The sequence below is a fragment of the Hemiscyllium ocellatum genome, chromosome 6, assembly GCF_020745735.1.
Source record: "Hemiscyllium ocellatum isolate sHemOce1 chromosome 6, sHemOce1.pat.X.cur, whole genome shotgun sequence".
NCBI lineage: Eukaryota > Metazoa > Chordata > Chondrichthyes > Orectolobiformes > Hemiscylliidae > Hemiscyllium > Hemiscyllium ocellatum.
The window spans coordinates 87,784,508-87,799,916 of record NC_083406.1 but is presented as its reverse complement, the minus strand read 5'-3'; the positions used below and the strand labels follow the sequence as shown (position 1 = coordinate 87,799,916).

Below are 15,409 nucleotides of genomic sequence, written 5' to 3'. Positions count from 1 at the left end.
AAATTTCTGTTTATTCAGTACTGGATGTTCAATAAGCAGTCTGATAAGTTAGCGTCAATGGAAGGTTGGGAGAGATGCTGCTAAGATTATGTTGAGCTGTGTGTTGTTAGTGTATCTGTAAAAATGAAAATTAAGTGACATTGACAAGGATGGGTGACATTAAAAGCAACAATGCTGGAACAAAAAGAGCAAAAATTGGATATGGTTCGATAGCTAAGGATGGAACCTGGTGAGAGCAACCTTTCTAAGTTGAATGACCATTGAGAGGTGTAGGAGGAGGATGGTGTGGTCAGGCTAGTGGGCCAAGAAGTTTGCCTAAGGACCTTCTCGCCTTGAGCACCATTAATGACATGGGGAGAAGGGTTGGAGTTTCTCTCCAGAATGAATTTCCCACATCATTTTTCCTTCTTGGCATCCCCCACTCCTCTAGGGATGGACATTCAAGTCCTGAGTTTAAAAATATAGTCATTACTTCTGTTCAATCATGATCATCAGAACATTCCATTTAACATGTGTATGAGGAGCTTAATTAAGGTCTACTTTACTCTCAACAGTCACAAATGCAGCACTCCCTGGGGTTTCTGAAAAAGAAGTCAACAAAGGATTTTCTCAACCCGTGTACGTTTTGATCTATCGTACCAATATGGATCATCTGGAACCATTACACACAACAAACAAGGTAATTTATTGTTCATTCTGTCTGTATATTGATTTACTTTTCTTCTTCTATTGCAAAAAATCAACTACTTTCTCTTGGTGTTCCTATAGTTGCTGTTTCATTCTATGGCATCTATTGCTGTGCCACTCCCTAAAGTGGCCATTTTTTTATTCGTAAAATGTGACTGTCAGTCAGTGGTTAAATAATTACGGCATCATAGCAAACCCCAATTTTGTGTTCAAAGTGTGAACTCTCTATTGTGGGTCAATGAATATATATATCAAATGCAAACTTGCATTAGTTTTTGACTCTTCAGCCAGATCATGGGGCTATATTTGGCAACAGATGCATTCATTTGCCAAAGGGATCCACCTACTTCAGATCGGGATTGTGACCAAGATCAAAAGATATAAATCAATCTTTTTAAGCAACTGAATGGATCCTTACTCAACAGGTCCTGGGAAGCTGGTAGGGGTGGGGGGTGGAGTTGTGCATCATTGTAAACACAGAAGGAATTTTTTGAAAAGTAAAATATATAAAAAAATGTTCAGAGGAAAATGGGCCAAATGCTGGCAAATGGGACTAGATTAATTAATAATGTCTGGACGGCATGGACGAGTTGGACCAATGGGTCTGTTTTCATGCTGCACATTTCTTTTTTTTTTCTTTTTTTAACCCCCACATTACTGCCTAACTGCGGTAGTGCTTTTTTTTTGCTGCACAGTTCTATGACTCTATGATCTTATAAAGGTGGTAATTAGAGTAATTAGATTACTATTTAACAAAGATTCAATTTCCATCTGAAGCTCAATTCACTGGCAAAGGCAATCCTAACAGAATCCAACAGTTTTAAGTCAACACAACACTTACATTTCAGATGATATACTGAGTTAGAAACTGGCTACAATCCCACAGTTAAATTTGTAGTCAAAGGTTATGATCGACATAAGTTGGTAATGGTGTCCCACTGCTCAGTGTGCTTATCTGTATCTTGGAGAAAAAGACTGGGGGATGTGGCCAGCAGATTCACAGATGCTGCTAAAATTTGGATGAAAGTTAAAACAGTAAAAAAAGTTAGAACAGCAACAGAAAGATTTATATTTGGATGTCTAAAAGCATGTTAGAGCTAATTAAGTGTTTTTTTAGAACTGTCATTGTTATAATGTAGGAAATGTGACAGCTAATTTGCACAGCACAAGTTCACACAAAATGTTTTGTGACAATGAAAATATCATTTGTTTTATGATTTTAAACAGGAATAAAATTGAACAAAACACCAGGAATAACTCCCCTGCTATTTATGAAATTGTTCCATTATATTTATTACGTTCACTTTAGAGTGAAGGCAAATCATCAGTTACAAAACAGTACATCTGACTGTACAGCACTCCCTCAATATCAACCTTGAATTTTGGGATTGGATCCTGGAGTGGGACTTGAACCTAAAACGTTATAATCCAGTGCTACTAACTAAATTAAAAATGACAGTAAAGTTATAGGAATGCCTGAAGAATGGGCCAAACAATGATAAATTACATATAACTTTGGTAAATGCAATGTTATGCATGTAAGGAGTATCAGCGCAGAATACTGGATTATTTAACATTTGCAGTAATGGAACTTAAAGTTGCGGAAATAAAATGGAAGAAATGTTCAATATTTTGAAACATTTTAAATGGACTAAATTCACCAGGCTGTGGGTTTGGGGAGATCATATACTCATAAGTGCAAAAGTAGATGTTTCTTGATGAATTTAAAAAAAAGGATACCTGTGAAATTTATCAGTGCAAGATTCGCGGCAGAGATATGACGCTGATCTCTAGCTAGAGAACCGTAATTACGCAGCATTACTTGAAAAGTTAACTTTGTTCACTTTAGAACTTAGAAGCAGTACTACCAAAAATGTAGAAAATAATGCCAGCACTGGCTTGTGTGCTTAATGATAGATTATTACACATTGACGGATAGGGGAGAACCAGGGACATGCATTTAAAGTGCACAGAAGGAGGGACAGGTGAAATTTTCAACATGCTTTTCGTAGAATGTAGCGAGCATATATCCAATTGTCTTTATTGTTTCAAATACATTCTATTTCTATGAAAACATTCTAAAAATATATAGAAAATATATGGGGCATTTCATTTCAGATCTTACTTTTATAGATTGTTCCCATCGATAAAAATCATAGTCAAAATCAATTCTGCTTGAACACCAGCACTTCAACAAGAAGACAATTATTGATGTACGAAGCCAGTGGTATGAATTAAATTACTTGTGTTCCATATTGCATTTCTATTATTAGAATGACAAATTAATGTTTTTTATTAATTTAAAATGTATCTTAATCCCAAATTATGCTTAATGTGAAAATAAATCAAATTTCTAGATTAGTGCTGTGTTTTTTTCTTTTCGACGTAGTTGATGTATAATGTGACTTAGATTTTCAGGTTAATGTCAGCAAAATTGAAGTTAATGTTTTGGACTCTATAACACTGAAAGTGATCATGAATATTTCTGGGAATATATCTTGCCACTGGACCTTTAAGAACATCACAACTCCATGTAATGTGAATTATTGCACCCTACACAGGTAATTTTCTTGATTTTTAAAAAATTATGCTTTTGTATATTAAAAGTGGTCAGCAAAAGTGAGGACTGCAGATGCTGGAAACCAGAGTTTAGATCAGAGTGGTGCTGGAAAAGCACAGCAAGTCAGGCAGCATCCAAGGAGCAGGAAAATCGACGTTTCAGGCAAAAGCCCTTCATCAGGAATAGAGCTGTATTCTTGATGAAGGGCTTTTGCCCGAAACGTCGATTTTCCTGCTCCACGGATGCTGCCTGACCTGTTGTGCTTTTCCAGCACTACTCTGATCTATTAAAAGTGGTAGTCCAGATTTGTAATGCAAAATGAATTGAAGTTGCACTTTGTGCTAGATAAAAGATTGTGGTTCTACAAGTAAAATACAGTGTATTTTATATTATCTTGCCAGCATATTTGAATGATGGAAGCTTGTAAAATGTAATGCATGTTTTTTTTGCCATAAAACCACTTGCCCCCTGCTCCAATACCTATATGAAATTTTAAAGGGGTGTTAGAGGAGCTGGGTAGTCTGCCCACCTATTAATGCCTATTGAGGTCTTAATGTTAATGGCCACTAAAGGGTCTTATTCGGCTTCCACAGATAGGTGAAGACCCCAACTCAAATTAGACCCCACCACCAAGAACATCTTCCCCACCCCACCCCTCTCTGCCTTCTGCAAGGACTGTTCCCTTTGTTACTCCTTGGTTCACGCCACTATCCTCGCCAACCTCTCCAGCCCCACCCCGGTACCTTCCCCTGCAACCGTAAGACATGCAAAACCTACTGGCACACCACCTCCCTCACTTGCATCCAGGGCCCGAAACAGTCCTTCTAGATTAAACAGAAGTTCACCAGCCTCTCCTCCAACCTAGATTACTGCATCTGGTGCTCTCAGTGTGGTCTTCTCTATATCAGTGAGACCAAATGTAATCTTACGGAATGTTTTGCCAAGCATCTCAACCGCGCCTGTAAGGGCCTGCCTGACTTCCCAGTCACTGCCCATTTCAATTCCCCTTCCCACTCCCTCTCCGACATGTCCATCCTCGGCCCCCTCCATTGCCACAGTGAATCAAACTGGAAATTGGAAGAGCAACACCTTATCTTCCGCTTGGGCAGCCTACAGCCCAGAGGCCTCAACATTGAGTTCTCCAATTTCAAATAATTTTCCCACCCATCCCTGGACTCACATTCCAGCCCTGCCTCCTCCCTTCCATTCTCCGACAGACCCCTCCTTCCAGCTACCAACCGAATTCACCCCTCCCATTGACCAACCAGGTCATACCCATGACTTGTGTTCACCTATCACTACCTCACCATTCCGCCCCTTTCCCTACCCATAACCCTTTTCCCCTCTCTTTATCTGCAGCTCCCCCTACCCCCACCTCCATTTCTGAAGAAGGGGTTTACCTAAAACCTCGACTTCTCCATCTCCTTATGCTGTTTGGCTTGCCATGTTCTTCCAGTCTCCTTCTTATCTACTCTAACGTGGCTACCTGGCAGCTTTAGCTGCATGGACTGGTAGCAAACAAGTGTGCCCATAAAATTCAGGTGTATGATTTATAGCAACCAGAGCAAGCTATTTAGTCATTCCGCCATTTGATAGATCACAGCTAGCATGATTCATTATAAATAACAGACCTTAAATACTGGATTTTACAGAGCATGAAAGAGCACATGTATTACATTCACTAGTTGGTTAATTAAAAATACACAAGATTGCATAGTGAAAACACAACTCAGAAGATTTTCATAATAACTACACCATCTCATTGGGCAAGATCTTTTGTTTTACTAGTACAAAGTAACCCATTCCCTTAATTCAAATCACAATATTATGCAGGAGGAGAAAACATACATGCTGCAATCTTCCTAATTTTCCATTCATTAATTTAAATAAACGGTAAAGCATGTGTAAATGGAAACCTCACCACCCAATATTTAGATTCACATTTATTTTCCATTCACGCAATGTAGTGTGACAGAAGCGCAAAAATAAAAAATTATCCTGACTAAATCTTGCATACACATTTTCATTCTGCTAGGTGACAAGCCATTCAAAACTTTTACAGAAACTCAGCATAAATGTTCTAATAACTCCAAAATCAATAAATGTGATTAAAATATGCATATAGAGTGGTCTCTGAAGCAGAGTAGATTTAACTTTTCTTGTGCTCATATATGTGATGTATTTATTACTCTTGTAAAGGTGATGGTGAGCTTATTTGTGCAAGCTTGTGCAGTTTGGAAAGGTTACAATATATTTTAGCTAATAGATCTTAACTCACTTGTAACAATCAAATTTATGGTCATCTAAATAATTTAAAATAGCTTTGCTTTCAATAATATAAATTGAGTATTATTTGAAAAAAACGTTGTTTTCCCTTCAATTTGGTATTTCTTGTGAATTGTCCTGACATGTTTTAAAAAAAAGTAAAACCTTCACCAGATGTATCTTTTTCTAGCAATACACAAGCTCTGTACTACCAAATTATGAATAAATTGTTTTTATCTTGCCATTTTTGGAGGTTCAACTTCATTTAACATATGGTTTCTTTGTTTCCCTTCAATGAATTATAAAAAATAAACTAGCTACGATGACAGTGTTTATCATTTTTTTGATGCAAAGCCATTCACTTCTGAACTCACCTTTTGTTCAATGAGAAGGATGGAAATGCATTAAAGAATAATAATACAGCAATGCATACTTTTTTAATAAATTTCATTACTAATGTGGAATTTTCTTGTTAAATCTTGATAACATGGTCCAATTTTTACTCTTTTATTCTACAGTCAAATCATTTCTTTAATAGTTTCTCGAGTCACTGAAAGGCACGCAGGAATATACCACCTCACTACTGAAGGCACAAACACAATTAACTTTCCGATTTTTGTAAGAGGTAAGTAATGAAAAATAAAAGTTTTCTACACATGAGAAATTACTAGTGTCTATTCATTCACATAGCCATATCCATGGTGTTCCACTCCTCAGACTGTTTATTGATTTGGGGGTATATTAGTGAAGGAAATATGTTATCAAATTTTTTAAATATAAATTTTTTTAATATATTCATAAAATGAGATTGTGAGTTGAAATCCCATTTCAGAGCTTAACTATAGAAATTAAGCTGATGCTTCAGTGCAGTACTGAGTGAATGCTGCATTCTCAGAAGTGTTGTCTCTGGATGAGGTTTTAAATCAAAATTTAATCTGGTTGCTCAGGTAAAAGGTACCGAAACAAGAGCACTGCTTTCTCTTGGTTTCTTTGTCAAAATCAATTCCTCAATGAACATCACCAAAAACAGATTCACACATCATTTAGTTCTACTTATAATCAACCCGTTCAGATATGCTATGACGCACTTCTGGAGCAGATTGGTTTTGAACCCAGAGTTCCCGCCTCAGTGGCAGGGATACTACCACTGAACTACACAATCCACAAACAATTTATATAGTTTTCTGTTTGCAGCATTTTGCTGTGAGATTTGTCCACTTGATGTCATGAACTTTGATACATCCTGAGGACATGTTTGGTTCTACCAACATCAAAGAGAACAAACATGCATGACGTTGGCTTTAAAACATAATTAAATTCCTTAAAACTGGAAAATAGAACTATCTAGATTAAGTACTATTAATGTGGGAAAAAAATGAAAAACCCTTTAAATTGGTCAGATCAAAGTGATTTTGAATTTCCGTGAACTAGACACTCTTAAAAACAATTGGTAGAATTAACTACGGACTTCTTAATTAATGTGAGCCGTTAAGTGTCGCATGTTTAACACAATTATTTTTTTCCAATAGTATTTTGTAATTCCTTTTGATAGCAAAACCCAGGAAACCAAAGATTATAATGGAAAAAGAGGGAAAACTATTGGAATGCACAGCAGAAAGTTACCCATCTTCTTCACTTATTTGGAATTCCAGTTCTACAAGGTATGTTTTCTACATACCACATTTTAATTATTAGCATCACCATTTGATCTCTTGTGACATGTTTTCTTTAGCAGCTTAAAAATTAGACAATGTACATGATTTGCCTCTGTCCACTTTTTAGAGACTTCTAGGGACATGACTGTGAGGCTGAACCAAGATAAGTTGAAAACTGTGGACTGAATTTTCCTAAAATTTGGCTAAGTCTTAGTATTGTAGAGTTTCATGGACTGTTTCCGTCTTTGAGCTGTAGTAAGATTTCTTGCACAATTTTATAGTGCTCACCTGGTTAATTATGCACTGCATCTCCACGATGCTGCCGTCACACTATCTTATACTCATCAGGAGCAGACTTGCTCACTACTGCCAGTACCTTCTGGGGTCCCCAGCACCATATTTAAAACTTAGCCATGCATTAGTTCAAATCTTACAAACCAGGAATTGCTATTCATTTCAGAACAAAGAAAGGTCACTGGACACTTGACTGTATTCTCTCCGCAGATGCTGGCAGACCTGTAGAGTTTCTTCATAAATTTGTTTTCATTGTAATTACTTCACCCAATTCCATTCCCTTGGAAACAGATATCCTGTTTAGCTTGTTACAGCTGATACTTCAGCACTCTATCATGCTGACGGTGATGGTTCTTCTGGTCATTGTCCTCAACTACTTCCTCGGAAGAAAGCTATTACTTTCACAGTTTCTGTCAGATCCCTTTTTTGCCTGTCAGCAGCATGCAAGGATTATACAGCACAGATTTATTTTTGTAGCATACTGCGAGGAATCCCAGACTGCACAAACATTGGAGTTGCTTCTTGAACAAATCTATCACATGACCATCAATGATCAAAATGGAAGCTAATATTGCATTGAATGCAAGCTTGTCCTCAGTCAAGGGTGGTGCAATGCAGTTGTCAGCTTTGGCTGTGGAGGGTAGACTTTGTCTTGCAGCAGTCATCCTTGTAAGACATCCGGCCCTGGCAGTGAAGCAGGGACCTGTGAGTTATGAAGGTCCTAGGAATCATGGAAGCTTCCAGGGTACTTAATGTCAGTTTTTAAGATGTGTTGCAATAATCACAGATAAGTTGGACATTGATCAGATGTTATCCTCTTCTACGAATAAGGTCAGACACATAATGGTACGCCACTGTCACATGTACCTGTATATAGTGTATAGTCTATAACACCTTCCACCTGGAGTGTTCCAGCAGATGACAGTTCTGTTACACTGGGACATCCTCATTTACTAGCAGCACTCTGCCTCACTCATCTGGAGGATACTTAATCGAGGACAAAAAATTATGGGCCTCCTGCACTTTCTTCACAAGCTGACAACAGTCCCATTTGACTTGAATAAGAATTGATCTTCTTATACTTTGAGATATGTTCATTTGGGAGAAGGATGTTTAGTGTATTTGGCACATATGCTGCTGGTACATGGTCTCAGAATACTATTGATATAGTACAGCGCCATACAGCAACATGTCTTCTACCTCCATTGCAAGCAATCAAAATAAAAGGCAAGGTAAGACAGAGCTACTGTGAGACTGTAAGTCCTGAATGAAGCAGCAATGCACAAAAGGCTTGACAAGACAAGATCAAGATGCTGTGAGCATCCAAATAGGTGCAAAATAAGTGAGCACAAAGAAAGCAAACTAAGATGCCAAAGATGCATCCTGTTCTGACATACGAAACATATGTCTGTTCCTGTGCGCAAAATATCCTGACACCAGCAGAGTAATATGAAGTGTCAATGCACTCCAAACTGGAGCATTGAAATGGTGAGTTGTATTCTGAGTGAGTCCAAAATATGCCAAACATGATGTGGTGAGTCTATTGCTTGGCCGATGCCAACTCTATGGAAGGAGGGTGCGGGCGGTCACTGCCCGTGACGTGTGCCCTGAGGTTTTGAGGAATGTTGACCAAAGTGGAGGCTGAGAGAAAATGCAAGTGAGCTGGAATCACCAGATAATAGAGTCATAGAATAGAGATGTACAGCATGGAAACAGACCCTTCGGTCCAACTCATCCATTCTGACCGGATATCCCAACCCAATCTAGTCCCACTTGCCAGTACCCAGCCCATATCCCTCCAAACCCTTCCTATTCATATACCCATCCAAATGCCTCTTAAATGTTGCAATTGTACCAGCCTCCACCACATCCTCTGGCAGCTCATTCCATACACGTACCACCCTCTGTGTGAAAAACTGCTCTGACTTTCCTGTTGGGAATTGGTGCCATCTTGAAATAGCAATCTGCATATAAATGAGGCAAGATTAGGTAACACTGAGATGTTAATGTGTGCAAATAGGACTTTTACCACTCAGTATTGAAACCATAAGTGGACAATTAGACATTTTTTTCCTCATAGTCGATAGTCTCATTTTTCCATTGTTGCTGTATTTTCCCAATTAACTCACCTTTGCCCATATCACTCTGGGGCTGGGAAAATTCAATCCTGTGTTTCCTCCCTCCAATAGGGAAGTACTTGGCTTTTACATGGAATAATTCCTCAAAACTAAATCAGGATCGCAAAGTCACTATAAGACAAAAACATGTTCAGACATATCTACCAACCTGTAATACAGCTCACGGATATATTGGATGAGATGTTGGCCCATTTGCAATCCATCTATTTGAACAGAAATAAAACAGGACATACTAACTCAACTGATGCTCTTTGCTTCTGAACTACTTAGCTCATTGTTTTATTGGAATTATATTAGTTATAGTTCAAATGTGTACTGCCATTTAGTATCATCGTAGTTGATCTTCTGCCGTAACTCCACTTTCCACATGCTTTGATTTCCTGAGAAATCTAAAATATATCCATGCAAAACATGGATGCACAACAGCGAAGCAGAGGACGTTGGAGTAGAGAATTTTAAAGATTCTGAACCCTCTGATGAAGAAATTTATCCTTATCTTATTTTGAAAAAATTGATCTCATTCTGAGTATACAGAACCCATATTCTAGATTCCACAGCCAGGGGATACAGCGTCAGTGTCAAAAACTCTCAGAATCATGTGGTCCAAGAAGTTACAACTGCAAAAAGGAATAATTTATCAATCGAACAGCTGATGCACTGAATTTATTTGCATAATTTAATCATTTGTCTCAGTGAGATATCATGAAATTTATTTCCACTAGATTTACTCACTTGCCTTAGAATCGCAGAAAGATAGAATCCCTACAGTGGAGAAAAAGGCCATTTGGTTCATCAAATCTGCACCAACCCTCTGAAGAGCATTCCGCCCAGATCCAGCCCCCCATCACCGTAAACCCATAAGAACTGCAGAAACAATGGAAAGTGCTGTTGTGCTCTTCTTTCCCCCACGGATTACCTGCTTAATTTATAACTAACAATGAGGAGAACTCCCTCACTAGTTATCTCAGTCATGTTTCTGGGTTTCTGTGGTTTGTTGAGGACAAGTGGGTGAACATAAGAACACAAGAAATAGGAGCAGAAGTAAACCATGTGACACCTTGAGCCTGCTCTGCCGCTCAGTTACATCATCATTGATATTCTGCCTTAATTCCACTTTTTTGCCCATTTCCCACATGCCATGATTTCCTGCAAGGTCTAAAATATATTTGTACAAGCATTGGATACACAACAGTGGGGCAGAGAATTCTAATAATTCTCAGCCATCTAATTAAGAAATTTATCCTCATCCTAAGCTTCAAATTGATCCCAATCCTTAAAGCTGCATCCCATGTTCTAGGTTCCACAGCCAGGCAATACAATCTGTAACTACACCATTAAAATCTCTTAGAATCATATATGTTTGATCATCTGTTATTGCAGTATGCCCCCAAAAATATACACCAAGTTTACATTGCCTGTCATCAAAGGACAAGTCTCTCATCCCAGGAACTAACTGGATCAACTATGACTGCACCTCACTGAATGCAGATCTAAACAATTACATCCTCTCTTATGTATGAAGACCAAAACCGCACACAGTACTTCAGGTGTGCTCTCACCAAAGCCCCATGCAGTTGTAACAAGACTTCCTTATTCTGGTTCTCCAATACATTTTGCCTTCCTTATCACTTGTTGTACTTACATACTAACTTTTTAATGCTCCTTGTGCAAGAAGCCCAAGTGTTTCTGAACAGTAAAACTTAGAAGTTTAAAAGATAATTATTTCTCTATTTTTATTGCGGACTCATTTAACCTATCCATACCTTTTAACAATCTTGCTGTGTGCTCCTCGTAACTTACATTTCAACTAGCTTTATAGTGTTTGCAAGCTTGGATAAGTTATTTTTGGTCTCTTCATATTGTTATTAATCTAGATTATAAATAACTGAGACCTCAGCAGTGATTCTTTGGTATTCCAGTAGTCACACACTGCCAACTTGAAAGTGATACGGGCAAGTGGGACTAGTTTAGTCTGGGAAAATTGGTCAGCATAGACTAGTTGGAATGAAGGGTCTCTTCCTGTGCAATATGACTGTATGACTCGTTGATGCCTACATTCTGCTTCCTGTCCATTAACTAATTCTCTAAACTTGCTAATACGTTATACCAACTCCTTGAGCCCTTTCTTTGCAGATTGGCATTTGTATGGAGTCTTTTGGAAATCAAACTACATTAAACTAGTTCCTCTTTGTCTAATTAGATCCTCAAAAATCTCATTGTAAAAGATTCAGCAGGAAATGATCATGATACAATTGAATTTCATGTTTAGTTTGAAAATTACATATTCATCGCAAACAACAATGTCAAATGTAAAATAAACCAATGACATAGGTATGAGAGGAGAACTGCCTAAGGTTGGTTGGTTAAACAGATTAAAAGGTAAATAAATTAGGTAAATAAATAAGTTGGGCACATTTAAATAAGCAATGCAAAATGTTGAACAAAAAGATGTTTCATTGAAAAGTCAAAATCCAGAAAGAAAGATCTATTCATGGCTTACTCAGGATGTTTATGATTGTTTCTACTTAAATAATCTAGTATTATGTGTAGGATTTCTGGGAAAAGGCAAAAAAGTGACATTAATTTGAAATGCTCAGTAAGCCATTTCAGACAATATGGACTGAATGGCTTTCTTCTATGCTTTCATAATTCTGTGATTGTGTGATTCATTATAAGCCTCTTCAAAAATAATTATCCAATATCTCTATTGCACCCTTCTCCACCACACTGTTGGAGAGTACATTCCAGGCTCTAACTACTCACTTTGTGAAAATGTTTTTTCTCATCTCATACTTGTTTCTTTTGCAAAACACTTTAAAACTGTTTTCTTGTTCTTGCTCCATTTATGAGTGGGAACAATTTCTCCCTTTCCACTCTGTCCAGACAGCTCATGATTTTTGAAAATTTGTATCAAACCTTCTCTTTCATCCATAGAAAACAGTCCCAATTTTTCCAAGCCTTTTTCAAATTAAAATGTCTCATCTCTGCAACCATTCACCTAAATCTCTTCTGTACTGTTTCCAATGCATTTCCATCCTTCCTCTAGTGTGATGCCCAATGAGTCTACTCAGATGAAGTCTAAGCAATGTCCTCTGTAAATTCATCATAACCGCCCTGTTTTTGAACTCTATGTGCCCATTTATGAAGCCTAGAATCATGTATGCTTATTATCATCTCACTCTATCTGTCCAACCACCATTTATTACTTATGTACATATATACTCAGGTTCTGTACACACTTTAGAATAGTAACCTTTTTTAAAAACAGTGTCTCTCTGTGTTCTCAGTACCAAAGTGCATCAACTCAAATTTCTCTGCATTGGTCTTCATCTCACACCTATCCTGCCACTCCACCAACATGCCGACATATTTCTGAAGTTCTTCACAGTTCACAATTCTCCCATGTTTTATGTTAGCTAGAACACTGCAAATTGTTCCTGTACAATTTAGATCATTGACCCTGCACACATTAGATCATTGTCTCTGCACAGATTGGATCATTTATATATTTATATATCAAGAAAATTCCAGGTCCCAATACTGACTTCTGCGGAACTTTACTACAAGACCTTCGTCCTGGCTGAAAAATAACCATTCTTTATTGTACTATCCAACAGCCAATTTTTAATTCAGTTCATATTGTCCTTTTTTATTCCATGACATAAATCTTAGCGCATAAATTTATTGCATAACATCATTTCAAATGTCTTTTGGAAGTCCATGTATACCACACCAACAGCCTTCTCCTCAACAACTCTCTGTTCTGCTTCCTGTCCATTAACTAATTCTCTAAACTTGCTAATACGTTATACCAACTCCTTGAGCCCTTTCTTTGCAGATTGGCATTTGTATGGAGTCTTTTGGAAATCAAACTACATTAAACCTCTTCAAAAAACTCCAGATGTGATTTCCCCTTAACAAATCTATGCTCACTCATCTAAATCAATTCACATTTTTCCACGTGACTATTATTTCTATTCTGAATAATTATTTCAAGATCGTTTCTGGATGTTACAAAGGAAAGTGGCAAATCAAAGGACTGTGAGATTTAAGAAACCAACAAAGGGCCGCTATAAGTTTTATAAAACGATAAAAGAACAGAACAAACTAAACAAGAATATAAAAAACAGATCATTTAAAGATGTTCAAATAGGAAGAGAGCAGCTAAAGTAAACAAACTTTAGTCCTTTAGTAGCAGATACAGGAGATATGGTTATGGGAATTGGGGAAATGGCAAAGACATAGAACAAATATTTTGTATTTGCCTTTATAGTGGCTCACACAAGTTGCATACCAAAAACATGACCTCCCAACCCCTGTACTCAATACTCTGACCAATAAAGGAAAGCATACCAAATGACTTCTTCACTATCCTATCTACCTGCGACTCCACTTTCAAGGAGCTATGAACCTGCACTCTAAGGTCTCTTTGTTCAGCAATACTCCCTAGGACATTACCATTAAGTGTATAAGTCCTGCTAAGATTTGCTTTCCCAAAATGCAGCACCTCGCATTTATCTGAATTAAACTCCATCTGCCACTTCTCAGCCCATTAGCCCATCTGGGCCAGATCCTGTTTTAACCTGAGGCAACCCTCTTTGCTGTCCACTACACCTCCAATTTTGGTGTCATCCGCAAACTTACTAATTGTATCTCATATGCTCGCATCCAAATCATTTATGTAAATGACAAAAGGTAGAGGGCCCAGCACCGATCCTTGTGGCACTCCACTGGTCACAGGCCTCCAGTCTGAAAAACAACCCTCCACCACCACCCTCTGTCTTCTACCTTCGAGCCAGTTCTGTATCTAAATGGCTAGTTCTCCCTGTATTCCATGAGATCTAACTTTGCTAATCAGTCTTCCATGGGGAACCTTGTCGAACGCCTTACTGAAGTTCTGGAATACTGTGTCCAGTTCTGGTTGCTCTGTTATAGGAAGTATATTATAAAGCTGCAGAAAGTTCAGTAAAGATTTATCAAGATGTTGCTGGGAATGGAAGGTTTGATTTATAGAGAAAGGCTGGATAGGCTGAGACTTTTATCACAGGAGCGTAGGAGGTTCAGGAGTGATCTTAAAGAGATTTTTAACGCCAAGAAGATTGTAGACAAGGTGATTAGCAGGTGTCTTTTTCATACAGTGGAAGATTTCAAGACTAGGGGGCATATGTTTCAAATGAGAGGTGAAAGATTTAAAAAGGACGTGACAAGTAACATTTTTACACAGAGAGTGGTTTGTGTGTGGAATGAACTTCCAGAGGAAGTGGTAGATTTGGATACAGTTGCACAGTTGAAAAGACACTTAGATAAGTACATGAATAAGAAAGGTTTGGAGAGATATGAGTCAAGTGCAAACAGGTGAGACTACTTTAGTTTGAGATTATGGTTGGCGTGGACTGATTGGGCTGAAGGGTCTGTATCCCTGCAGTCTGATTCTATAGGGAGATTCTGCAATAGTGTCCAGGGGTGTGCAGGCTAGGTGCCTTACCCTTGGGAAATGCAGAGTTACAACGTTGGAGGGTGGTGGGTCTGGCTGCAATACTCTTTGGAGAGTCGATGTGGTCTCATTGGCAGAATGGCCTGCTTCTACACTGTAGGGTCTCTATGATGTCCCCAGTGAGACAATATCAAGCATACATGCAGGAAGAGTTGGCTGAGAGCCATTGAATGGACACAATGTATGCAACAATGAGAGTTGTAGGCTGTGATCCTTGGTGGAATGTTTGTAGACACAGAGATGGATTGGGTGCTGCCCCTGAGAGGTATTAGAGACAAGCTGGCAGCATTTACCCTTATGGATTACAATAGATCAC

General features: G+C 38.2%; 1 protein-coding gene across 1 annotated transcript in view; it reads left to right on the top strand.

The window, feature by feature from the left end:
• The first annotated feature begins 219 nt into the window (after positions 1-219).
• The window catches only part of flt3 (fms related receptor tyrosine kinase 3), a 74,178-nt gene continuing 58,988 nt past the window's right edge, over positions 220-15,409 (top strand). The window contains exons 1-4 of the mRNA XM_060826973.1: positions 220-229; positions 555-679; positions 3,106-3,248; positions 6,031-6,137. Of these exons, the coding sequence (XP_060682956.1) occupies positions 220-229; positions 555-679; positions 3,106-3,248; positions 6,031-6,137 (385 nt within the window). The remainder of the gene's footprint in view (positions 230-554; positions 680-3,105; positions 3,249-6,030; positions 6,138-15,409) is intronic.